The 24,154-nt window shown below is 47.6% G+C and overlaps 3 protein-coding genes across 4 annotated transcripts in view; all 3 read right to left on the bottom strand.

Annotated features, from left to right (window-relative positions):
• Window positions 1-876: 876 nt before the first annotated feature.
• Window positions 877-13,946, bottom strand: sdcbp2 (syndecan binding protein (syntenin) 2). 2 transcript variants are annotated; one of them, XM_047013787.1, is made up of 9 exons: window positions 13,780-13,946; window positions 7,782-7,833; window positions 7,533-7,647; window positions 5,171-5,271; window positions 4,793-4,963; window positions 3,686-3,861; window positions 3,318-3,489; window positions 2,347-2,438; window positions 877-2,221 (listed from the first exon to the last, which is right to left on the bottom strand). In XM_047013787.1, exons 2-9 carry the CDS (start codon window positions 7,830-7,832, stop codon window positions 2,167-2,169), a joined length of 933 nt encoding a protein of 310 aa, XP_046869743.1. In that variant the 5' UTR covers window position 7,833; window positions 13,780-13,946; the 3' UTR covers window positions 877-2,166. The 2 variants fall into 2 exon arrangements, with proteins under 2 accessions (XP_046869743.1, XP_046869745.1); XM_047013789.1 differs by having other exon boundaries at window positions 4,793-4,960.
• Window positions 13,947-14,524: 578 nt separating this feature from the next.
• fkbp1ab (FKBP prolyl isomerase 1Ab) lies at window positions 14,525-19,399 on the bottom strand. Its single transcript, XM_047013779.1, has 5 exons — window positions 19,269-19,399; window positions 19,072-19,119; window positions 17,161-17,273; window positions 16,766-16,921; window positions 14,525-16,004 (listed from the first exon to the last, which is right to left on the bottom strand). Exons 1-4 carry the CDS (start codon window positions 19,303-19,305, stop codon window positions 16,793-16,795), a joined length of 327 nt encoding a protein of 108 aa, XP_046869735.1. The 5' UTR covers window positions 19,306-19,399; the 3' UTR covers window positions 14,525-16,004; window positions 16,766-16,792.
• A 1,188-nt stretch (window positions 19,400-20,587) lies between these two features.
• Window positions 20,588-24,154, bottom strand: part of LOC124462183 (sodium-dependent lysophosphatidylcholine symporter 1) — a 9,685-nt gene continuing 6,118 nt past the window's right edge. The window contains exons 9-14 of the mRNA XM_047013775.1: window positions 23,925-24,008; window positions 23,523-23,606; window positions 23,240-23,352; window positions 22,885-23,028; window positions 22,478-22,654; window positions 20,588-20,845 (exon numbers count right to left, since the gene is read on the bottom strand). Coding sequence (XP_046869731.1) covers window positions 20,812-20,845; window positions 22,478-22,654; window positions 22,885-23,028; window positions 23,240-23,352; window positions 23,523-23,606; window positions 23,925-24,008 — 636 coding nt within the window. The 3' untranslated portion in view covers window positions 20,588-20,811. The remainder of the gene's footprint in view (window positions 20,846-22,477; window positions 22,655-22,884; window positions 23,029-23,239; window positions 23,353-23,522; window positions 23,607-23,924; window positions 24,009-24,154) is intronic.

Raw genomic sequence — 24,154 nt, 5'->3', positions numbered from 1 at the left:
GGTTTATTAGACTCACGGTACATCCTTGTTCCTGAACTTTGAACACTTTCACTGTCTTACAAAAGTTGAATTCATCCAGTGTTTGAATTGATAGGAGGGGGGGGGGGGGCTGACAGACAGCATCTAATTGTCATAATTTAATAACACCCCCCCCCCCCCTCCTCAAGGATAGGGTTAGGACCTGATAGTTCCAGTGTGGAGGCAAGGAGTCCCGTCTCCTGGACTGTGACACCTCAGACAGCTAGAAACACCTGCTCACCTGGCAATGCTGTTGGACTCACCTGCTCAGGTACTGGAAGAAGCAGTTTGTCTTTCCAAGATGAATGTCTCCTGTCTCTCTCCAGAGCCAGATGATGTGAGGTTGGAGGGAGGAGATGGCCGCTGTGCTGGTGGAGTGGAGCTGAAACACCAGGGAGAGTGGAGGGGAGTGGGCAGTGTGTCTGTCTGGGACCTGAGAGCTGCAGCTGTAGTGTGCAGACAGCTGGACTGGGGCTCTGCCCTTTCAACAAGATACGATGATGATGAAGAACATACTGCATGGCTGTTTCTATCTCGCTGTGATTGGTCTGAGTCTGCACTGAGGGAGTGTGCAACAGTGCTGAGAATCTCCCTGTCTTCCTCAATGCTAGGGGTCTCCAAGGACCTGCAGCAGGGGCTGCAGGTGTTCAGGGACCACAGCTTCACCATCACCTGCTCCATCCAGCCACAGGACAATACTGTGCTCTCTGTCTGCAGAGGATCACAACACCACAATACAGGTCGTCATGGAGACGGGAGATGGACTGTCTGGTTTGAGATGTTCTCTCATTATTATTCATCTGTGTCTTTGGCCATAAAGAGCTTAACATGGTCCTCTGTTACAGAACTACACACACGTGAACCGCAAATATCATTTTATTTGTCTTACAATAATTATCTTGGTTACATTCGTATATAAACTTTCAGATTCCTTTAGCATTTACAGGATGACGGTTGTGACGTTTATCAAAGACTACATTTCTAAACCATAAAAAGATGTGTAGGACCCACATGAACAGCTGGAACAGGAACAACAACATTGTCATTTCAAGAAGACAAATCCACTGATCAATATCCAGACTTTCCCTTTCCTTCTCACGAATCAATCATTGATTACAGGGAAGTTCTCTTGTAATCACATCAAAATCCCCCAGAATGCAACAGGCTGACTGAACCCATGGTGTGTTAGTCAGTAAACAACTTCAATTTTTACGATGATTATTTTTGTGCATCAAACGATTCCAACCAAAGAGTGAAGTCAGGTGTTGCTTCATAACTGTTCCTCAGTCACCTGTGGCCACGTCTACACTAACAACAAGTTGAAATGACAGGAAAGACTTTAATAAGGAAGTGCACTAAGGGGCATCATGTGACACCTTTGAGGGGGCGGGGCTTAGGGAAGGAGGACGAAGCCAGAACCCCTGAGGGTTCTGTATCGCCATGGAGATAGACTACAGCATCTGAGGGTTCTGTATCGCCATAGAGATCAACTATACAGCACCTGAGGGGTTCTGTATCACCATGGAGATGAGACTCTACAGCATCTGAGGGTTCTGTATCGCCATGGAGATCGACTCTACAGCGTCTGAACACAGAAAGGTGAAAGGTCGGGCCGTTCTGCAGGACTGGGAGGACGGGAGTGACTCATGTCTTAGAAACCCAGCCGGACTCGACGTCACATAGGGAACAACAGGAAGTAGAACTACATGGTTATCGTGTATAAAAGAGCATAAACATGTTGTCATAAAAACTCAAACAAAAAAAGACAGAGTAGAAAAGAACTACAGTACAGCGGATAAGAACATGCTGATGTTTCTGAACCACAGAAGAAAAGGCATCTTAGATCATGTTAACGACGAGCAGGCGATGATGAATATGGCGACGGCGATGATTGTGTGATAGAGGGACACCCTAACAGGTGAGAAAACAGCATAGATGAGACAGAGATCCAGTCAGACAAACAAAGAGAGGAGGAGGAGAAGAGAGGAAAGAATGGAGAGGAGAGGAGAAATGAGGAGAAGAGAGGGGAGGAAAGAGAGATGAGGAGAGGAAAGGAGAGATGAGGAGAGTAGAGGAGAGATGAGGAGAGTAGAGGAGAGTAAAGAAGGAGTGAGGCATCCTGATGGAGGGTTGTGGTTCTGGTCTTCATCACACCTCTGGAACAGAGTGGTCCATGGCTGAACGCAGGAGACCACTGGACATCCTACACACACACACACACACACACAAGGTTGATTGGATGTTCTGTGAAGTATGGTATTGTAACTGTCCTATGTGTATGTGCCCATTTAGGACGGTTATGCCCTGCCCACGAGGAAGTGACCTCACCTCTTGATCATGTGTTCATAGATGAACTTGGGCATGATGGTGATGGTCATGGTGGTGGGAGAAGTCGTGAGGATGTCCTTGATCTGGGCGTCCTACACACACACACACACATTATTGTCATAGCAGCTCATATGGGCAAGCATGTTTATGAAAGGCTTAGATTATTATTTAGGCAGGTTGTTAGGGATTGTCAAATGGAGCTAAATCTGCTAACAGAACTAGAGCTCTGGCAACAATTAAATGAAATAATAACTACGAATAAATCAAATAAAATTTACTTAAAATTACCTAAATATTGACTTTAAATTACATAAAGTGACTGAAGATTGAATGAGAATGTGTACAGGTGGTCTGAGCAGGCTGTGTGTGTACAGGTGGTCTGAGCAGGCTGTGTGTACAGGTGGTCTGAGCAGGCTGTGTGTACAGGTGGTCTGAGCAGGCTGTGTGTACAGGTGGTCTGAGCAGGCTGTGTGTACAGGTGGTCTGAGCAGGCTGTGTGTACAGGTGGTCTGAGCAGGCTGTGTGTACAGGTGGTCTGAGCAGGCTGTGTGTGTACAGGTGGTCTGAGCAGGCTGTGTGTACAGGTGGTCTGAGCAGGCTGTGTGTACAGGTGGTCTGAGCAGGCTGTGTGTACAGGTGGTCTGAGCAGGCTGTGTGTGTACAGGTGGTCTGAGCAGGCTGTGTGTACAGGTGGTCTGAGCAGGCTGTGTGTACAGGTGGTCTGAGCAGGCTGTGTGTACAGGTGGTCTGAGCAGGCTGTGTGTACAGGTGGTCTGAGCAGGCTGTGTGTACAGGTGGTCTGAGCAGGCTGTGTGTACAGGTGGTCTGAGCAGGCTGTGTGTACAGGTGGTCTGAGCAGGCTGTGTGTGTACAGGTGGTCTGAGCAGGCTGTGTGTACAGGTGGTCTGAGCAGGCTGTGTGTGGAGGTGGTCTGAGCAGGCTGTGTGGAGGTGTTGTGAGCAGGCTGTCACCTTGAGCCCGATGACGTTCTGTCCGTTGATCTCACAGATGTAGTGGTCGGTCAGGAGGCCGTTCCGTGCCGCTGAGCCGTCCTTCACCAGCGAGGTGATCTTCCCAGACTTGAACACAAACCCCACGTGTCCGGAGCTGTCCTTGTGCATGGTGATAGTGCGCTGGAACGGCCTGCACGCACACACACACACACACGTTATAAACGAGTCACACACACAGTCTCTTAAAAGACACACACAGAAGTGAAGCCCTGCAGTGTGACCTGATGACCAGCAGGGGGAGACAGATCTAAAGTCACCAGGCACAGACCGGTCAGACCTCTGGAAGCAGCAGCAGCAGCTGCAGTGTGAGGTGGGCGGTGGCTGACCTGTCCCTGACGATGAGCTCGATGCGGTGCTCGGCTGCAGCCTTCAGGGCCTTGTGGGACTTGTCCAGGCTCCAGCCAGCACAGTTCTGACCGTTGATCTGGAGAACCTGGTCCCCGAAACGCAGCCCTGCCAGAGCAGCAGGGGAGTTCCCCTGGACCAGCTGGATGAACACACCCTGCACACACACACACACACACATGAACACACACACACACACACATGAACACACACACACACATGAACACACACACACACACACACATGAACACACACACACACATGAACACACACCCATGAACACACACACACACACACATGAACACACACACACACACACATGAACACACACACACACATGAACACACACACACACATGAACACACACACACACACCCATGAACACACACACACACACACATGAACACACACACACACATGAACACACACACACACACACATGAACACACACACACACATGAACACACACACACACACCCATGAACACACACACACACACACATGAACACACACACACACATGAACACACACACACACACACATGAACACACACACACACACACACATGAACACACACACACACATGAACACACACACACACACCCATGAACACACACACACACACACATGAACACACACACACACACCCATGAACACACACACATGAACACACACCCATGAACACACACACACACACACATGAACACACACCCATGAACACACACACACACACACATGAACACACACCCATGAACACACACACACACACACATGAACACACACCCATGAACACACACACACACACACACACATGAACACACACACATGAACACACACACACACACACATGAACACACACCCATGAACACACACACACATGAACACACACATACACACACATGAACACACACACACAGACTTTACTTAGTGAAAGCTAGGAAGTGATAGCATGGGGATGTCTGCACGTGTGTGTGCACGTGTGTGAGTGTGTGTGTGCTTGAGTGTGTGCATGTGTGTGTGAGTGTGTGTGTGTGTGAGTGTGAGTGTGTGCACGTGTGTGTGCGTGTGTGTGTGTGTGAGAGCCTCACGTTGTCGATGGCCCTGAGCCGGAGCCCCACCCTGCCCTCCTGGTCCTTACAGAGCACCACCTCTCTCAGACCAGGACGGATCTCAGCCCGCCTCACCCCCACGTCAGCCCCCGTCACTGGGCGCACCATGCCCCCCAGCATGCCCCCCAGCCCTGGGGACAGAGACACCTGCTGTACAGGGGAGGGAGGGAGGGAATGGTGTAGAAGGAGAGACAACATGAACATTCAGGTGAGGAGGAAGGGTTTCCTCCCAGAGTGAAGGCTGAGGAGAACTGCCACCTCAACATGATGACTAGACAAGCAGTGACCAACCAACACACTCACACACACGCACACACACACACGCACACACGCACGCACGCACAGGTAGTCTCTTACATTGTCGCCCACGGGCACCAGCGCCATGTTCCTCTGGACCTCGTCACTGTTGAGGCTGAGGCCCATGTACTCCCCCAACTCCACCAGGTTAGGGTAGAGGCCTGAGGGGAGAGGAGAGGTTAGAGGCCTGAGGGGAGAGGAGAGGGTAGAGGCCTGAGGGGAGAGGAGAGGTTAGAGGCCTGAGGGGAGAGGAGAGGTTAGAGGCCTGAGGGGAGAGGAGAGGTTAGAGGCCTGAGGGGAGAGGAGAGGTTAGAGGCCTGAGGGGAGAGGTTAGAGGCCTGAGGGGAGAGGAGAGGTTAGAGGCCTGAGGGGAGAGGAGAGGTTAGAGGCCTGGGGGAAGAGGAGAGGTTAGAGGCCTGAGGGGAGAGGAGAGGTTAGAGGCCTGAGGGGAGAGGAGAGGTTAGAGGCCTCAGGGGAGAGGAGAGGTTAGAGGCCTGAGGGGAGAGGAGAGGTTAGAGGCCTGAGGGGAGAGGAGAGGTTAGAGGCCTGAGGGGAGAGGAGAGGTTAGAGGCCTGGGGGGAGAGGAGAGGTTAGAGGCCTGAGGGGAGAGGAGAGGTTAGAGGCCTGAGGGGAGAGGAGAGGTTAGAGGCCTGAGGGGAGAGGAGAGAGGCCTGGGGGGAGAGGAGAGGTTAGAGGCCTGGGAGGAGAGGAGAGGTTAGAGGCCTGGGAGGAGAGGTTAGAGGCTAGAGGACTGGGGGGAGAGGAGAGGTTAGAGGCTAGAGGCCTGGGGGAGAGGAGAGCTTAGAGGCCTGGGGGGAGAGGAGAGGTTAGAGGCTAGAGGCCTGGGGGGAGAGGAGAGGTTAGAGGCCTGAGGGGAGAGGAGAGGTTAGAGGCCTGGGGGGAGAGGAGAGGTTAGAGGCCTGGGGGGAGAGGAGAGGTTAGAGGCCTGGGGGAGAGGAGAGGTCTGGGGGGAGAGGAGAGGTTAGAGGCCTGAGGGGAGAGGAGAGGTTAGAGGCCTGGGGGGAGAGGAGAGGTTAGAGGCTAGTGGCCTGGGGGGAGAGGAGAGGCTAGAGGCCTGGGGGGAGAGGAGAGGTTAGAGGCTAGTGGCCTGGGGGGAGAGGAGAGGTTAGAGGCTAGTGGCCTGGGGGGAGAGGAAAAGACACTGACCACAGACTCAGGAGGCAAGGGGACTAGCAGACAGTGATTCATCTGACCCGTTTACAGGCCTCACACACACACACAACCTCTCTCACATGCACACACACACACACACAACCTCTCTCTCACACACACAACCTCTCTCTCTCACACACACACACAGAGTGAGGGGAAGTGAATGAGAGAGGAGAGAGGAAAGGAAAGAGAGGAATAGAGGGAGGGAAGAGGAGAGAGGAAAGGAGGAGAGAGGAAAGGAGGAGAGAGGAAAGGAGGAGAGAGGTAAGAGAGGAGGAGGGAGGAGGAGGAGACTTGGTCCGGAGCCGGGTGGGCTGCAGATTAGTGATGATGTCACACCACTTCCTGTCTGTTCCCTTCAGTCCCAAGGAAAAACAACCTCCCTCCCTTCCTCTCTCTCTACTCTCCATTCCTCTTTTTATTTCCCCACCCTGCCCCTCAAAGTCCCCTCAGTCTCTCTCTCTCTCTCTCTCTCTCTCTCTCTCTCTCTCTCTCTCTCTCTCTCTCTCTCTCTCTCTCTCTCTCTCTCTCTCTCTCTCTCTCAGTTCAAGGTCCATGCCATGTGGAACATTCCCTCTGTCACTCTCTCCTCTCTCTTTCTCCTCCCCCCCATCCCTCCTCCTCTCCTTCCCGTCCCAGCACTAGTGCCAGGCCAGCTGTCTCCATAGCGACTACGGCTGACTAGGGAGAACAAAACCACCCCCATGGAGGGGGGAGAGAGGGGGAGAGGGGAGAGAGGGGCGAGAGGGGAGAGAGTGGGAGACAGACAGGCGTAGAAAGAGAGAGGGAGAGGAGAGAATAAGAGCAGAAATGTGTTCACTAGCCTCGGTGGCCTCTTATCCTCTTTAAACTCTTATTATTCTGTTCTTTCTTTCTTTCCCTCCCTCCCTCCCACACTCTCTCCCTCCCCAACTCCCTCCCTCCCTAACTCCCTCCCACACTCTCCTCCTTCATCTATCCTTCCCTTCTTCCCTCTGAAGAACGGTTCTGTGCACTCTCCAAATACTTCCCTTTCATCTCAACTCCATCATAAGCCGACGAGATTAACTCTCTGGCTTTCGGCATGTCTCTCTGCTCTCAATAGCTCTCTGCCACATAGCCCCCCCGGATTCCAGAATAGACCCCACACAGTGAGCAACAGACAGAGAGAGATCGAGAGAGAAAGAGAGGGAGATAGAGATAAATGGTTGTAGGGTTGTAGCTGCATCTCCTGGTCTGTTAAGAGGAGGCCTCAAAGCCTGGGACTCACTTGATCCTGGAGCCTCAAGGCCAGCTGCCGGCTGGGGCTGGTAGGTCCCCTCGGGGTAGGTCCCTTCGGCGATGGCTGGGAAGGTGGAGGTGGTCTGGACAAATTGGGCCTGGGCCTTGGGGAGGAGGAGAGGAGGAGGAGAGGAGGAAAAGGTTGAATATCAGCTGCTTGTTGCTGTGAGACTGGTTCCACATTATATCAATATAGATCTAAAGTCAGATGTTTAACGATCCCAGTGTGCGTTCTTACCTTAATGACCTTGTCCACCTTCAGATCCTCTAGGGATGGATACAGCGACATGCTGGAGGAAGAAAGGACATGCCTTGTGAGAGATGTAGCAACGCTAGTGCTAAACAACTATTTAACTGGTCGGCTCCATGACGCTGAGTAAGTAGCTAGCTCTTCAGACTTCTCACCAAAAGAACGAAGGGGAAACTTCGAGTACTGTAAGTTGCTCTGGATAAGAGCGTCTGCTAAATGACTAAATGTGAGTAAGGTACCTAGCGAAAAGTAGCCTCAACTTTCCTCGACTTTTAGCTACGGCACTAATGCTGAAGGCTCGCTGATATAGCTGTCGGTCTTACTAGAACGGCATATGTATGCATTGTTGCTAACGTGTGCTGATGTTGTGACTGTGTGCATATGTGGGAAAGACGCATCAGTAACAGAGAGACGGAGGGAGAGCAGGGGAAAAGAAATGCAACTGAACGAATACGCTGCGTGTTTTAACCTAAATAGCGATCAAAAAAATGTTTTACGAAACGCAATGTGTGGCGGCCGGTGTTGATTCTGTGGCGCACCACCACAAATTAGTCTATGTGTGGGAAACACTGGACTGTACTCCACTTAGGTCAGAATAGGTTATAGGGTTGGAACAGGTTTTTTGTGCATTTAGGGTTAGTATAGTGTACTATTTATTGTTATCTGTAATTTAGGAAGTTTTAGTATTAGGGTTAGTATAGTCGATTATTTATTGCTATCTGTATATTTAGGAAGTTTCACTTATTTAAGCTCAGCATAGATGTAAATTATGTTCTGTGTACTTACATGTTATGTTATGCCAGGTGCTTGCGTTGTCTTGTCTTAAGAATTTCAGTGCCCAGTCTAACCTTGTGTTGTTCTGTGTACCTGACAAATAAAAGACTTGAACTTGAGGTGTGTGTCGGTGTGAGTGTGCATACGAGTGTGCACGGTCGTTAGGCAACACTGTACCACGAGTGTGCACGGTCGTGACAGTCTGAAAGGCTGTGCCATGCAGCAGAGTCTTAATGAGATTCCTGCTTTTCAATTTAGTCTTTCACCACAAGCCTAATCCCCATTTATCCTTACCTCTGTAGAGGAGGAGGATATGGAGAGGAAGAGAGAAAGGAGGATGGAGATGGAGGGAAGGGGAGCAGTAAAGGAAGGGGTTTAGCCTTCCTTCTTTACTGCGCGCGCGAGAGAGAGAGAGAGAGAGAGAGAGAGAGAGAGAGAGAGAGAGAGAGATGTAGAGAGAAAGAGAAAGAGAGAGGCTGGTTCATGATAAGTGGTGTTGTCTAGGGCTGAGTGGGTGAAAAACCTGCCTGGTTAAGTTGAACAGACTCCCTCTCTCATCTAATCTGGCTTGAGGTTCAACCATCAAAGAGATTCCACTATTCACAACATTCCCCCAGAGAAGGGAGTTCTTCACACACTGTATTGTTATAGCCATAGCCTAGCATTGCGCAACAGGCCTTTAATGTATTATCATATAGCTAGCTTAGCTAACGCAAATCTTAATTGTATTACCCCCAGCCTAGTTTAGCCTAGCTGGAGCAGATATTCATTGTATTACCCCAAGGCTAGCCTAGCAAAGATTAAGCAGGCCCTACTGTATTATCATAGGGCTAACTTAGCCTAGCTGAAGCAGAACCTTACTGTATTATCAGAGGGCTAGCTTAGCCTAGCTGAAGAAGACCCTTACTGTATTATCATAGGGATACCTTAGCCTAGCTGGAGAAAACCCTTCCTGTATTATCATAGGGCTAGTTTATCCTAGCTGAGGTAAACCCTTACTGTATTATCATTGGAATAGCTTAGCCTAGCTGAAGCAGAGCCTTACTGTATTATCATAGGGCTAGCTTAGCCTAGCTGGAGAAGACCGTTACTGTATTATCATAGGGCTAGGCTTAAGTGGACCTTTACAAGATTATAATAGCAGGAGTCAATAAAGCATACCTCTCTCTCACACACACACACACACACACAAACACACACACACACACACACACAAACACAAACACACACCAAACTAAGACTTCAGGCCATTCAGGCTGACGGGCTTGCCCATCTGATCCTTGACCGTCTGCTGTGTTTGAAAGTCCTTATGGGGGGAACATTTGTTTTGGCCCAGGTGTTAAGGTTGGCCCAGGTGTTAAGGTTGGCCCTGGTGTTAAGGTTGGCCCAGGTGTTAAGGTTGGCCCAGGTGTTAACGTTGAAACAGAAAGGCCCGTAAAAGAGAACTTGCCAGCCCTGGGAAGTTAAAACAAACTTTCCATGTAGTGACTTGTCATGTGACTGTGTGTCGAGGCTGGTGATAGGACAGGGTTGACCTGTGCTGTTGGGAAATAATGAGCAACGTGACAAAGCACTTTCCTCTTTACTGGAAGTGGAACGACCACAGATCAACAACTCCTACTTACATCCATTAGGAGGGGGGGGGGGGGGAGGGGACGCCAAGAGGAAATGAAAGTAAGTGGGAGGAGGAGGAAGGAGAAAGAGAGAGAAACAGAGAGAGAGAGAGGGAGAGCCAGAGAGGGAGAGGGAGAGCCAGAGAGGGAGAGCCAGAGAGGGAGAGAGCCAGAGAGAGAGAGAGACAGAGAGAGAGAGAGCCAGAGAGAGAGAGAGCCAGAGAGAGAGAGAGACAGAGAGAGCCAGAGAGAGAGAGCCAGAGAGAGAGCCAGAGAGAGAGAGAGCCAGAGAGAGAGAGAGAGAGAGAGAGAGAGAGAGAGAGAGAGAGAGAGAGAGAGAGAGAGAGAGAGATAAAAGGTTGTGAGGTCAGTGAGCCAGCTGACTATGAGTGTGGAAGGTAGTGTGTCTCCATACCTGGAACTGTCACACAGGTGGCCAACACCTGGAGACCTGCCATGACAAACACACACACCTGTCCCCAGGGCCTCTCCTTTCAAACACTACCCAACACCTGGACACCTGCCATGACAAACACACACACCTGTCCCTAGGGCCTCTCTTTTCAAACACTACCCAACACCTGGACACCTGCCATGACAAACACACACACCTGTCCCTAGGGCCTCTCTTTTCAAACACTACCCAACACCTGGACACCTGCCATGACAAACACACACACACATCTGTCTCTAGGGCCTCTCCTTTCAAACACTACCCAACACCTGGACACCTGCCATGACAAACACACCAACATCTGTCCCTAGGGCCTCTCCTTTCAAACACTACCCAACACCTGGACACCTGCCATGACAAACACACAAACATCTGTCCCTAAGGCCTCTCCTTTCAAACACTACCCAACACCTGGACACCTGCCATGACAAACACACACACACATCTGTCCCTAGGGCCTCTCCTTTCAAACACTACCCAACACCTGGACACCTGCCATGACAAACACACACACACATCTGTCCCTAGGGCCTCTCCTTTCAAACACTACCCAACACCTGGACATTTGCCATGACAAACACACCTGTCCTACGGCCTGTTCTCTGCCACCACCCAACATGGCGACAGTACTCAACATTCCGTCTCCTAGCTGGCAACAGTTCCACTAAAACAAGTTTTCCATAATCTCCCAGGAGAAATGAATCGTAAACCTCAGCGCTGGAGTTCCGACAGTGAGGTTTATCTCAGAGCGTAGGTCTGCCCTTCCCTCAGAGACATAAACAGACACGAGGTTCATGTTCCATCTGATGTTTCCTGCGTCTGCTCCCGGTGATTGTCAACAGATAGCTATAACCTGTACGTAGACTGAGTTTAAGTATAGACTGTATCTGTAGACTGGTTAAGTGTATAGACTGTGTAAGTGTATAAACTGTGTAGACTGTGTAAGTGTATAGACTGTGTAAGTGTATAGACTGTGTAGACTGTAAGTGTATAGACCGTAAGTGTATAGACTGTGTAGACTGTGTAAGTGTATAGACTGTGTAGACAGTAAGTGTATAGACTGTGTAAGTGTATAGACTGTGTAAGTGTATAGACTGTGTAGACTGTGTAAGTGTATAGACTGTGTAAGTGTATAGACTGTAGAGTCTGACATAGGAAAGAGGAAGTCAGGGGCACACTATCATCCCGCTGCCAAGACCACAGATGATGCAAATGCCCACATTTCCTCCCACGCACACACAGACACACGATAACACATCTAACTCCACCCACGTCAGCTGTAACCTACACCGTAACAAGCCTACTCCCTACTCTATGTCAACAATGCATTAGGCTCTACCATGTAAAAGATCAACACATTTTTCTCCTACGTATACAACGACCCCTTCGGCAAGTTCTCACAGTTGCTCCATCGATCCGGTTCCTCCTCGGTGAGGGAGAGAACACTCTGACAAACACAGCCACTAGTCGCTCAGACGAGCACTCCCAGACACTCTGTTTCCCCTGGATCGCTCCACAAGCTGGCCAGTGACTCACTTCTCCCTCGCACAAACATGCCATTATGACACAGAACAAAACGACTCTTTCTTCCTCAACAGTGTTTATGTTTCTTTTTCTCTTTTTTGTCGCCGCCATTCAGAACCCTGGCCTGGGAAGATTCAGAACCCTAGCCTGGGAGGATTCAGAACCCTGGCCTGGGAGGATTCAGAACCCTGGCCTGGGAGGATTCAGAACCCTGGCCTGGGAAGATTCAGAACCCTGGCCTGGGAAGATTCAGAACCCTGGCCTGGGAGGATTCAGAACCCTGGCCTGGGAGGATTCAGAACCCTGGCCTGGGAAGATTCAGAACCCTGGCCTGGGAGGATTCAGAACCCTGGCCTGGGAGGATTCAGAACCCTGGCCTGGGAGGATTCGCTGGGGGAAATGTAAGAGTGTGGCACACACTCACGTTATCTAGCCTGGGGTGAGGCAAAGCATGTCAACACCTCCCCCCCCCCCAGACCAGGCCCAGGACAACAGAAGGGTCTCTTTTGGGACTATAACCTCACCTATGGAGGCCTTCAGCCTGGTGAACCATCCAGCAGAGTACCTCCTGGTGGGGGATCAGCTGGATGAGCCTGGCCCTGCAGTGCTGCGGCTCGGCCCTGAGGCCTGTCCGGTTCAAACTCCACTGGGCCGAACTAATTGGCTGAAGGCATGAATAATGTAGTTCCCTTGGAAACGTATTCAGCTTTGCTGACATGAAAGGAGGGGGCAGGGTGGGAATCACGATGGGGGGGGGGGGGGGGGGGGGGGGGGGGGCTGGAGGCTAGTCATGAGGTATTTTCTGGAACTTGCTTTCTTGTGTCCGGTCTGGTATCTTGAACACCTTGTGTACCTAACTAGGTACAGTCCACTGTTACATAACATGTCCCAACCCAAAGAAATAACAATATCCGGCTCAACTGACTCCGCATCCAGGTGTCTAAACTAAATTATTAATAGAAAATAACCTGACCTGGTTAGCTAGTTGACGCCAATTTTGACCGGTCACTGATAAGAGTTCTCACACATGACAATGCTGCTATTATAGACTGTTTGTAAACACGGATGTAACGTTTGGTAACACGGCAAATCTGTCAGACATAAAATATCCTGCGTCTTAATATAAAGGCGTTGTTGTGGAGTTTGAAGTAGGACTAAAAAGAAAATCTATGATGTGTTACCACCACAAACTGCCGACGTCAGTACATCCTGATCTTATCTAAATTACCACATGATTAACATGTCATCACAAAGCTATCTGGCTAATTAGCCAGATCGAGAGAATGTAGCTCATTGAACAACTAGTTTGGAAGGAAGACAGCAAGTCGTTGGTAGAATATATATTTAAAGCAATCCGCTTTTTCGTTAACAAATTACAGGCCACAGCAGGTAACACTGCTAGCTAGCAGACGTTAGCATGAGTCTGCTGTAGTGTGTATCCTCGATAGAGCTAGCTAGCTACGTATACGTATACGCTTGTGCTAGCTAATAGGCTATTTAGTCTAGCAAAGAAAAACTGCATTTATCACTTTGCTGGTGACCCTGTTGTTAGTCTATTAAAGAAAATATGGATGGATATATATCTAGCTTTCGAGCTATCGTGCCAAATACAAAAACTCACCTGAAGGTTAAGGTTGTCGAGTTCAAAACTTCAAAATATTTCCCTTAAAATCTCCGTCTGACACAATAGCTATTAGCTAGCTACTTCGTACTTCTTTCGCGTCTACAAAGCGTCTACACGGGGATTCTGAAGTCACCACAACCCGTTTCCTGGTAGCCGAAACTCAGACCAATTACTGCTGACGTCAGACCGTCGCCGCCTACAATTTCTATTTGTTGATATAATGTGTAATCCATAAAGATCTCGGTAGTTTATGCTCTTAAATCACACGGAAAACTAAGGAAATGTATTAATACTATATTTATAGTGGCTTTATCAGCATGACTTGTATTGTTGGGGTAACTTCCACTTTAAACATGATTTCCCCAGAAGTAGTCTCGAACAACGGGATGTTTGCATGGCAAACTTCAAAGAAACGCAAAAGGCCTAAGGACGTTATTGAAGTTCAGAAACAGTTTTCACTGTAATTCCTTATCCAAAGAAAGCAAATCTAGACTAGTCAAAGGGACTGTCGTCAAATCAGGTTTACCTGGATTATTGTCAAAGGAAATTCCAGCGACGGGCAGAAAATGACTGAAGTATGAGTCAACATTTTCTGAGATTGCTCCCCCCCCCCCCCCCCAACACCCCTAACGGTGACCACGAGCATGCTTTTCACAAACCATAACTCACCACATAAAACATAATTTTTGTTTTTGATGTTTTTGAACAATAAGAAAAAAAAACAGGAAGAAAAAGAGAAGAGCAGAGGCATTTCCCCAAACAGGAGAGCACTTTATTGCAACAGCAAGTTTTAAATATTTATCATTGGTTTTATCCTGCACACAGCATGTAACTCGGCACACTACAAAACAGTAAGGGGAGGGGCAAAGTGCCAGGCCCAGGACCGCGCGGCTGTCACAGGCCTCGAGCAGCCAAGGCCAGGAGCAGACGAGCTTCATAGCTCCTCCCTCCAGTGGTTATCGAACAGAACGTTACTTGAATGGGATACAAAAGCAGAAGTGTGAATAGAGCGGCGGGTTTGTTCAGGTGAACAGAGCGGCGGGTTTGTTCAGGCAGGTTTGGTGGTGCCAGCGAAGAAGGGAAGGCTTGAGCTCAGGGGTTTGAGAGTACGACTGCAGATCAAGAGGTTGCAGGTTGAAGTCCCAACCCCCCCTCCAATACATCGCTTTGGCTGAAGGCTTCAGCTAAAGAGAATACTTTGTTATTATTATGACATTGACAGAGATCTGCCCTACTGGTAAAGTGTAAAAAAAGAAAAATGAATCTGCAGTTAGAAAGTTTGGCATTTGAGAAATTCCCATGGTAGGTACACAAAATGTGTTGAGGGGGAAGGTCACAATTTAATTGAGGTAAAATATAATATATATTTCAAGCATTTCACTTAAAACGGATAACTACCAACCCAATGTATGTGCACACCCAATCCACATGCCTATGACTTTAAAGGGGGTTAAAGGTTTGACTTTCAAAAGCTAAATGGAAAAGTAGGCAGACTAAAAGCTATAAAAATGCAAAGCTTTGAGATGGAGGAGATATAGACAGGTCTGGTCAGGACAGAGGCACATGTACAGTTAACAGCTGTTATTAAATACAGTACTTGGCTGCTCATAGTGGACAGCCCTATATCCTATTAAAGATCATTAACAACTAAAAACAAAAAACTAAAACACTTCACTGTCTGATTCTATTCTACCATTCTATTTAGTCTTGGTACTTCGCTCAACACTAAAAACTCTAATGTTACCAGACTGCTTTTCTATTCTGTTCTTTGTTGTAGCTGCAACAGAGGTTCAGAAACAATGTGCTTTTTAAAATATTGTCTTGGGTTTGGTTACTTGATTAAAACCATCATGTTCTAGCCCTCTAACTGTGTCAATGTAAACTCTTCAAACTGATGAATGTTGTTGCTAGTGAGTCATTGGTGTTTTGTATTACTCATAATAACCATGCACCACAGGTCTTCACAAAACAAATGCAGAGTAGCATTAAATCACAATATTTAAAAACAGAAATTCAAGATTAAGAACCAGGAGATTTTGTAAGATTATGGCCCACACATTGGTTTGAAGAAGAAGAATGTGAAAATAAAGTAGTTAATCACTGAGAATACAACATCACAGACTTTCATAACATATGGATGAAAGAGCGAGAGGAAAGTGGTGTAACTCAAGGCTGGAGCATGCTGCACACTGTCCTCTCTCCAGTCTGCAGCATCAAGTCACCTGAAACACACAAGCACACACAGCAGCACCATTCAGACACAGTCACTGTGGAATTATAATAGAATACACAGAATAGAACAGAATGGAACACAACAGGATAGAAAAACAAGGAGCAACCAAATGTAAACTTTCTGTTGAAACCACACTAAATTATAGTGTACTATATTAACATATCTGTAATAAATTATACCAACCCCAAATTACTCTTAAACCATATTAAACAGAACTTTAGACTGTACTGGGCAGGGTAGCACTGATTTACTGGCATATATTTTATAGTCATACAATGTTTTTGTATACTAAATGTACAGGATTTCCCTGTAAAAAGATAATTGTGTCTCAATCTGACTTCCTGTAAATGAAAAGGGTAAAACAATTGTTAACTGCTGATAAACATCAGATTGGTTTAGAAGAGGGCAGTATTAACTGGAAGTCAATTTACAGATCTGGCAGCGACTAAATTGAGACTTTGTATAGACATTTTATCTGTGATATTCTTATTTTTGTTCACTAAACATTTATTAAGTGGCTACTGCAGTCCAAATATTATTGTTGCACTGTATTTAAGCACTTTATTGTTGAACTGTAATATTCTTTTGTGGTTAGCGGTGTCTGGTAGCTGAGAAATCCAAATATTGTAAAACAACGCACTTCTGCAACTATGAATAAAAAATCATAAAATTAAATGTACAATGTACAATTTTAATAATGAAAATAACATGAGAAAAGAAGTACATTAAATGTAATCTAGATGTACTCACGTCAAATAACGTCAGTTGGTGGATGGCTCATTCCAGGCTCAGCAGCTCCACGTCGAAGGTGAGCGTGGCGTTGGCTGGGATGATGCCCGGGTGGCCCTTGTTCCCGTACGCAAAGTCAGGAGAGCAGGTCAGCTTGGCCCTCTGCCCCACGCTCATCTGCACACAGGGGACATCGGAGGGGTCATTTCACTCACTGGGTGTTTACATGGGTCCTTCACATAAGAGCGGACTGATCTAAACCCTCTCTGGGTTCAGCCAGTCGCTCCTGAACCGGTGCTGTGGGTTAAGAACCAGAGCAGAGAGGAACAGGAGACAGGATGCCTGTGTACCTGCACGCGACACAGGCAGGACGCACCCCTTACCTGCACGCGACACAGGCAGGACACACCCCTTACCTGCACAACGCCCTCCTCCCAGCCCCGGATCACTTCCTGTTTACCGATCTTGAAGCGGAAGGGCTTGTCCCTGTCCCGGGATGAGTCGAATTTACGACCGTCCGTCAGGGATCCTAGAAGAGGAGGGGAGGAGGGAGAGAGCAGGAGATGGGGGAGGACATGGAGAGGAAACAGTCATTAAGTCTGCTCTCAAACATATCCTTCCTTCCTGCCATGCTGTGAGGAATCTCTGATGAGACACGACTGCATCAGTAAGTTGTGGTCTCACTTTGATCCGAGACTGTTCCACCCCAGAGGTGAGGCAGGCTTGGCCAGGGCCTACATTCTAGAGACATGTTAGCCAGCTCCATACCAGCTAAGACCAGTTGTTCCTTGTTAACTCCACCTTTAATAACACACCATGTAGAGAAGACAACCTTACTACATATAGACCTGCATATAGCTGCTTGTCTTACAATACATGAGGTGTCATGTTGTATCTGGTGAGGGAAGCAGCCTTCTTCACTGCTGTGTACCACTGAAGAGTCAAATGAAGAGATTCCAAGGATGTCCGAAATAGCGTGTGGAGCTGTCTTGAGGGAGTGGAAGGCAGAGCGACAGGCTCATGTTATCTACCCCCAACATCGCATCCCCTGTCTGAAACCGTTTTAAAAGGCGATTAGACTGGAGTGAAGGAGGAGAGGAAAGGAGGGAGGGCGAGAGGGGGCGGGTGTGTGTAATCTCTGGCGCGCACTTCTGTCGGGCACACCAGGGGAGCTAGATAATATGGATTGTGATCCCGGTCGGCGGAGGAGGGGCGCGTAGGTGGCCCAATTCAATGACCGGGTTTTGTCGCGGTACGGTGCGTCTCTCTCGTTCTAAATGGCGAGGCCAACTCTCACGACTACACAATCTACGAACGTCAAACAAACGCAAAATGATTAGGCTACACGTTGTAAAAAAAAAGAAGCACTTTATTGATCCCCGGGGGCGGGTATTTAATTGTACTTCCGTCTTTTTCCAATAGCTTATAGTCGATTAAAGTTAGATTTTCATGTTTGGAAATGCTATGTTTGTGGAGTAGAGTGACAGAGAGATTGGGAGAGTGAGAGATAAAGGGTTGTGAGAGAGAGAGGCAGTCTCCGTTCCACGTGCCTTCAGAACACTCCATGTAGGCACGGATCCGGGTATTATTTCAAAGTTACATAATCCAACACTGTGGTGGCTGTGTTAGCAAGAAAGCTCGTGATCATATATTATAACAAGAAGTAGAACAGATAGGTTAAGGCATTTCTGGGCGTGTTCTCCTCCCACGCCTCATATCTAGCGGGTCTTGTTTTGATTACAATTAAATCGAAACAAGAAATCTCTTGGAACGCTCGCCCAGACAGCGATAATCCGTTCTATCCAAGCTCGAAGTGTAAACAGCCCTGGCCAATCCTACACTCACAGACAGCGAATCAGACGGTCCTTAAGAATCCCCGCTGTCTTGTCTGGGATATCTGTCTCGAGCGCGGAGTGAACCCCGGGGCGGCGAGACAGAGAGCTGTTTGATAAACCCTCTTAAAACTGTGATCAAGGGACCGCAATAACATTAGTGCACATATCGTACACTAACGCATAGTTGGAGGACAATTGTAAAACTGTAACATAACTGCAACCGAAAGCGGTATTTACTCCACTTATATTTAGGCTACTTTTACGCACAACATGTTTCAACCACGTTCGAACCTATAACCTTCACATTCCAATGAATGGACATAAAGTCCTGTAACGGACACCGTTTAACGATGAGGGAATGCATCCGCTGTGCACGTGACTACAGGGCCTGTAGAGTAAGAAATCTGGGCCACTAAATTAATGATTAATTTATAGCCGTGTTTAGGACGCGCACACACTCCGTTTTGCTGCCAACGCACTTCAGAAACTTACCAACATAATGCACCACGCATGTCTGCCCCTTCTTAGGGAACGTCCTTCCTGTTGGAAAAAGCGCAGATAAAAACAAGATAACGCGCACAAGCAGGAAATTAGACGCAAAGCGTGATTTTTCTGCACAGAAATGTGATGACGAATCAAGATCCGTTATGAAGCGTAAGATGAAAATGTAAAACATGCAGTGGTTTTACCATCGCCCGGGGTTATGGTCTCGATTTCGACTCCCATTTGTGTCCGTTAGTGTCCCTGCACCCTCGCTACAGATTCTCCCGCAATCCGCTGCTCCAGTCTAGCTGCCCGTCTAGGACTGGAGCGTCTGTCACGTGACAGGCACGTAGCTTTGATGGTGGGGGTGGGATGTGTGGGATGGGGGGTAGGCGTGTTTGTGTTGGGTGGACTGTGGGGAGATTTCCAGTATTCCACTTTTTGTGAGCAGCTGATATTCCCATGAATTAAGTATTATATAAATACTTATATAATGAGAGAAAATCTTAAACCAGACAGTCCGTCTCCATGACGACCTGTACTGTCGTGTTGTGATCCTCTGCAGACAGAGAGCACAAGTCCATACCCGTATAGGACAGTACTATATACATTAATACATTTACATTTAGTCATTTAGCAGACGCTCTTATCCAGAGCGACTTACAGTAAGTACAGGGACATTCCCCCCGAGGCAAGCAGGGTGAAGCGCCTTGCCCAAGGACACAACATCATTTGGCACAGCCGGGAATCGATCTGGCAACCTTCAGATTACTAGCCCGATTCCCTCACCGTTCAGCCACCTGACTCACCTGACTAATACAGGTCCATACAAGTATAGGACAGTACTATATTCACTAATACAGGTCTATAACAGTATAAGACAGTACTATATTCACTAATACAGGTCTATACCAGTATAGGACAGTATTAAATATAGTAATCTATGTTTGTACTGTATCCTACACTGTACAGACACAACAGAGCCTCTACCTGTGCTCCAGAACATGACCACCAGCATCAGGACAGGAACCATCTCTCTCAGTGGGCTGAGGGCCGAGGATGGAAACAGCAGCTTCTATCATCTATATCTCTTCTATATTTCCTGTGATACATTTCCTCAACTCTTCCAGCTAATCTGCTTTTACACATCACCTGAAACTAACACCATCTTCCAGCTCATATTAAGATGTCAACATGTAGAAGTCTAAAGACATGTTTATAAAGAGATAGCTGCCTGTTCTGTTCTGAGTGCGTCCTAGTTCTGTTCTGTGTGCATCCACGGTTCTGTTGGGTCACGTTGGGGTGGTGAGGACCCTGAACCGACTGCGGCATCGGTGGTACTGGGCAGGGTTCCACTGGGCAGGGTTCCACTGGGCAGGGTTCCACTGGGCAGGGTTCCACTGAGTTCCAGTGTGGGGCTCCTGCAACCCTCCAGGGAACGTTCTATGGATACTCAATTTCAACTTTATTTAAATTCCAACATTTTAATTTACAAAACGTAAATTAGGAAATATCTATCCATAATTAGTACAGTATCAATAGTGACTTTGGAAAAGCTTTTATTTTATTTGCATCACTCAGCTGACACTTTTCAGAGAGACCAGCCAGCCGTCGGCCAGAGTCAGCACAGTGGTTTGAATCAGCATTATTAAAAAGCCTTAAAACAGAGGATTAAATCAGAGCAGAGCACAATGGAGTATAGTAGAGTCCTCATGAAGTACTTATCAATGTGGTAGCAGCACTGTGTCTCTACCGGGCCTCCCCAGAGCCGCCATCCTTCCTCCTGATGGAACAGTTAGAGGATAAATCACTGGACTGTTTCACACAAACAAAGAAACAACATTTACCACTGCTACACTGGAGGCAAAGGGTCACACATTCACTCCTGGTAAACAGTACAGAGGGACAGCTACTGGCCACTAGGTGTCGCTCCAACATTCACTCCTGGTAAACAGTACAGAGAGACAGCTACTGGCCACTAGGTGTCGCTCCAACATTGACTTTAGGGACATGCTTGAACAGCCTTTCCCACGATCACAGCTGATGTGGGAAGAGAGAGCGCACCAGTGCGATCTGAACAGGTAGCCAAACGGAAGTCGATTTCAAAAATTATTTGAATTTAATACGGAAGATATTTGAATGCGGCTGAAAAGGAAATGCATCAGGACAATTGTCATGTCTAAATGTGCACAACATTTCTATGTACCCAATTTAAATAATTCCAACTTTATACCAGTGGTTCCAGTGACATAGATTTAAACCAAATCGGTTTAAAAAATAAAATAAAATACATTTTAACAGCCTAGCTATTTTTCTAAATGTTCAGGTCAGGATAACAAAATAGAACATATTAAATGTTCTTGTTACAGTGCTACTCACCCAAGAAAACCAACCTGCCACAAACTATGAAGAAAAACTATACTGATCTCTATTTTAACGGACATTTTATATTATATGTTTATCCTCTTCATTCTCTTTTACACTACCCTGAGAGACGGAACCTTGGCTGTGAGAACTGTGCCTCATGAATTCAAGTTAAAAGAGCAGAACTAGTTCTGCTGATTGAAATCAGCTGTCTCAGTGCATTTGAAGAACTTTCTGAACCTGAACTTTCCACAAAACGGTGGTTGTTCTGAGCCTGAAGGTTTTGCTCCTCTATGTGTGTGTCTGTGTCTGTGTGTCTGTGTCTGTGTGTGTGTCTGTCTGTGTGTCTGTGTCTGTGTGTGTCTGTGTGTCTGTGTCTGTGTGTCTGTCTGTGTGTCTGTGTCTGTGTGTCTGTGTCTGTCTGTGTGTCTGTGTCTGTGTGTCTGTGTCTGTGTGTGTGTCTGTCTGTGTGTCTGTGTCTGTGTGTGTCTGTGTGTCTGTGTGTGTGTCTGTCTGTGTGTCTGTCTGTGTGTCTGTGTGTCTGTGTCTGTGTGTGTGTCTGTCTGTGTGTCTGTGTCTGTGTGTGTCTGTGTGTCTGTGTCTGTGTGTGTGTCTGTCTGTGTGTCTGTGTCTGTGTGTGTCTGTGTGTCTGTGTGTCTGTCTGTGTGTCTGTGTGTCTGTGTCTGTGTGTGTGTCTGTCTGTGTGTCTGTGTCTGTGTGTGTCTGTGTGTCTGTGTCTGTGTGTCTGTCTGTGTGTCTGTGTCTGTGTGTCTGTCTGTGTGTCTGTGTGTCTGTGTCTGTGTGTCTGTGTCTGTGTGTGTGTCTGTCTGTGTGTCTGTGTGTCTGTCTGTGTGTCTGTGTGTCTGTGTCTGTGTGTGTCTGTGTCTGTGTGTCTGTGTGTCTGTCTGTGTGTCTGTGTGTCTGTGTCTGTGTGTGTGTCTGTCTGTGTGTCTGTGTGTCTGTGTGTGTCTGTGTGTGTCTGTGTGTCTGTGTCTGTGTGTGTCTGTGTGTCTGTGTCTGTGTGTCTGTGTCTGTGTGTGTGTGGACTCACATGGCTGCCAGCAGGGCGGTCTGGTTGCGTGAGCGGCGCTCCTCGTTGACGGGGTAGTAGTAGAAGAGGCCCAGGCCCAGCAGCAGGAGGACGATGGGCACGGGGGAGAACAGTACCCTCAGAGACATGATCACCACAGGGGGCTGTCTGCACGCCCCTGACTGGTACCCTGCGTAACTAGGAGGAGATCCCAGAGCTGTACTCCACACACCTTACATTTACCATAATGTGTGTATATGTAAGTGTATTATTATGTATTAGTGTCTGTGTGTGTGTGTGTGTGTGTGTGTATATTAGTGCCTCTGTGTGTGTGTGTGTGTGTATTAGTGCCTCTGTCTGTGTGTGTGTGTGTATTAGTGCCTCTGTCTGTGTGTGTGTGTGTTTCTGTGTGTGCGTGTGTGTCTTACTGCAGCACCAGGGTGGACACTCCCACAGCCAGTCCTCCTCCAAACTTGTTGAAGAACACGAAGCAGGAGAAGAAGAGAGGCTCCAGGCCAGTGCTGGTGGGGTTCTGCACCTTAAAGTCATCTACCACGTCAGGGAGCATGGACCTGCACACACACACACACAGACACCACACACACACACAGACACCACACACACACACAGACACCACACATACACACACTAATTATGACCCTAAGATCCCCTCATCAAAAGGACCTACAAGGTCAAGGTGTTCACATTTGTCTTTACGCGTGAGGACGTTTTGTCCCCAAAGTGTGGTTATACAAGGTTGCATTCACACACACAGGTCCTCACCAAGGCAGCAGGTAAAGCACAGCCAAGCTGCTCCCGGCAAACACGGCCATAACGAGGAACACAGGCAGGTTGCTATTCACACTGGCAAACACTCCGATGGCGGGCCCATAGATCTGGAACACACACACACACAGTAATAATTACAAATAATTATAATTCTGACGATATTACTACTACTAATAATAATAATAAAAATGAAAATGTTTTGAATAAAATGTTTTAGAATATATACATTAAAACAATATGTCTACAATAAAAAGCTAGCCGTGTAATACTAACTGACAGAGAGGCCGATGAAGAGGGTGGTCTTCTTGCCCAGTCTCAGCAGCACTGCCTGCCACAGAGGCACACTCACTGTGGCCGACGCCTGCATGCACACACACATCCAATCAGCATCAATCAATCAATCAATTAACCCGTCAACCAACCAATCAAAATGTATCAATCAGTCACTGAACCAATTAAAAAATATATATATATCAAAACAAAATCGATCCATCTATTAACCAATAAACCAACCAACCAAAAACTATCAATCAATATTAATAAAATTGCCAATTCAACATTATTGTTTAGCAGGAGGAAGGTGTGTGTTGTGGTTAGCTGAGTGACCAGTGTGTGTGTGTGTGTGTGTGTGTGTGTGTGTGTGTGTGTGTATGTGTGTGTGAGTGTGTGTGTCTCAAACCAGCAGGACGAGGATGATGTGCTGGAAGTACTGTCCTACTCCTGCTACATGGGTGCAGAACAGAGCAAAACTCCCCTGGGCCATCTAAGACGCACACAGAGAGGTCAGAGGTCATCAGGACACACAGAGAGAGGTCAGAGGTCATCAGGACCATCGCCATATCCACCACTGTCTTCATCATCTTAAACATGTACAGTTACACACACACACACACACACACACACACACAC

This window comes from Hypomesus transpacificus, unplaced genomic scaffold (assembly GCF_021917145.1).
Source record: "Hypomesus transpacificus isolate Combined female unplaced genomic scaffold, fHypTra1 scaffold_203, whole genome shotgun sequence".
NCBI lineage: Eukaryota > Metazoa > Chordata > Actinopteri > Osmeriformes > Osmeridae > Hypomesus > Hypomesus transpacificus.
Note: the sequence above shows the minus strand (reverse complement) of the source record. Positions and strands in the feature narration are given on the sequence as shown.

Bases quoted from the DNA above. Each gene is read 5' to 3' on its own strand.
- sdcbp2 (XM_047013787.1), bottom strand. From the start codon at position 7,832: ATGTCGCTGTATCCATCCCTAGAGGATCTGAAGGTGGACAAGGTCATT. The intron at 3,862-4,792 runs GTGAGGCTCTCA...GTGTGTGTGCAG, and splicing joins GGCTCAGGGCCATCGACAAC to GGTGTGTTCATCCAGCTGGT. The intron at 2,222-2,346 runs GTGAGGTCACTT...GTGTGTGTGTAG, and splicing joins TATGAACACATGATCAAGAG to GATGTCCAGTGGTCTCCTGC.
- fkbp1ab (XM_047013779.1), bottom strand. From the start codon at position 19,305: ATGGGAGTCGAAATCGAGACCATAACCCCGGGCGATG. The intron at 17,274-19,071 runs GTAAGTTTCTGA...CTCCTCTTCTAG, and splicing joins ATGCGTGGTGCATTATGTTG to GATCCCTGACGGACGGTCGT. The intron at 16,922-17,160 runs GTAAGGGGTGTG...CCCTGTGTGCAG, and splicing joins GGGAGGAGGGCGTTGTGCAG to ATGAGCGTGGGGCAGAGGGC.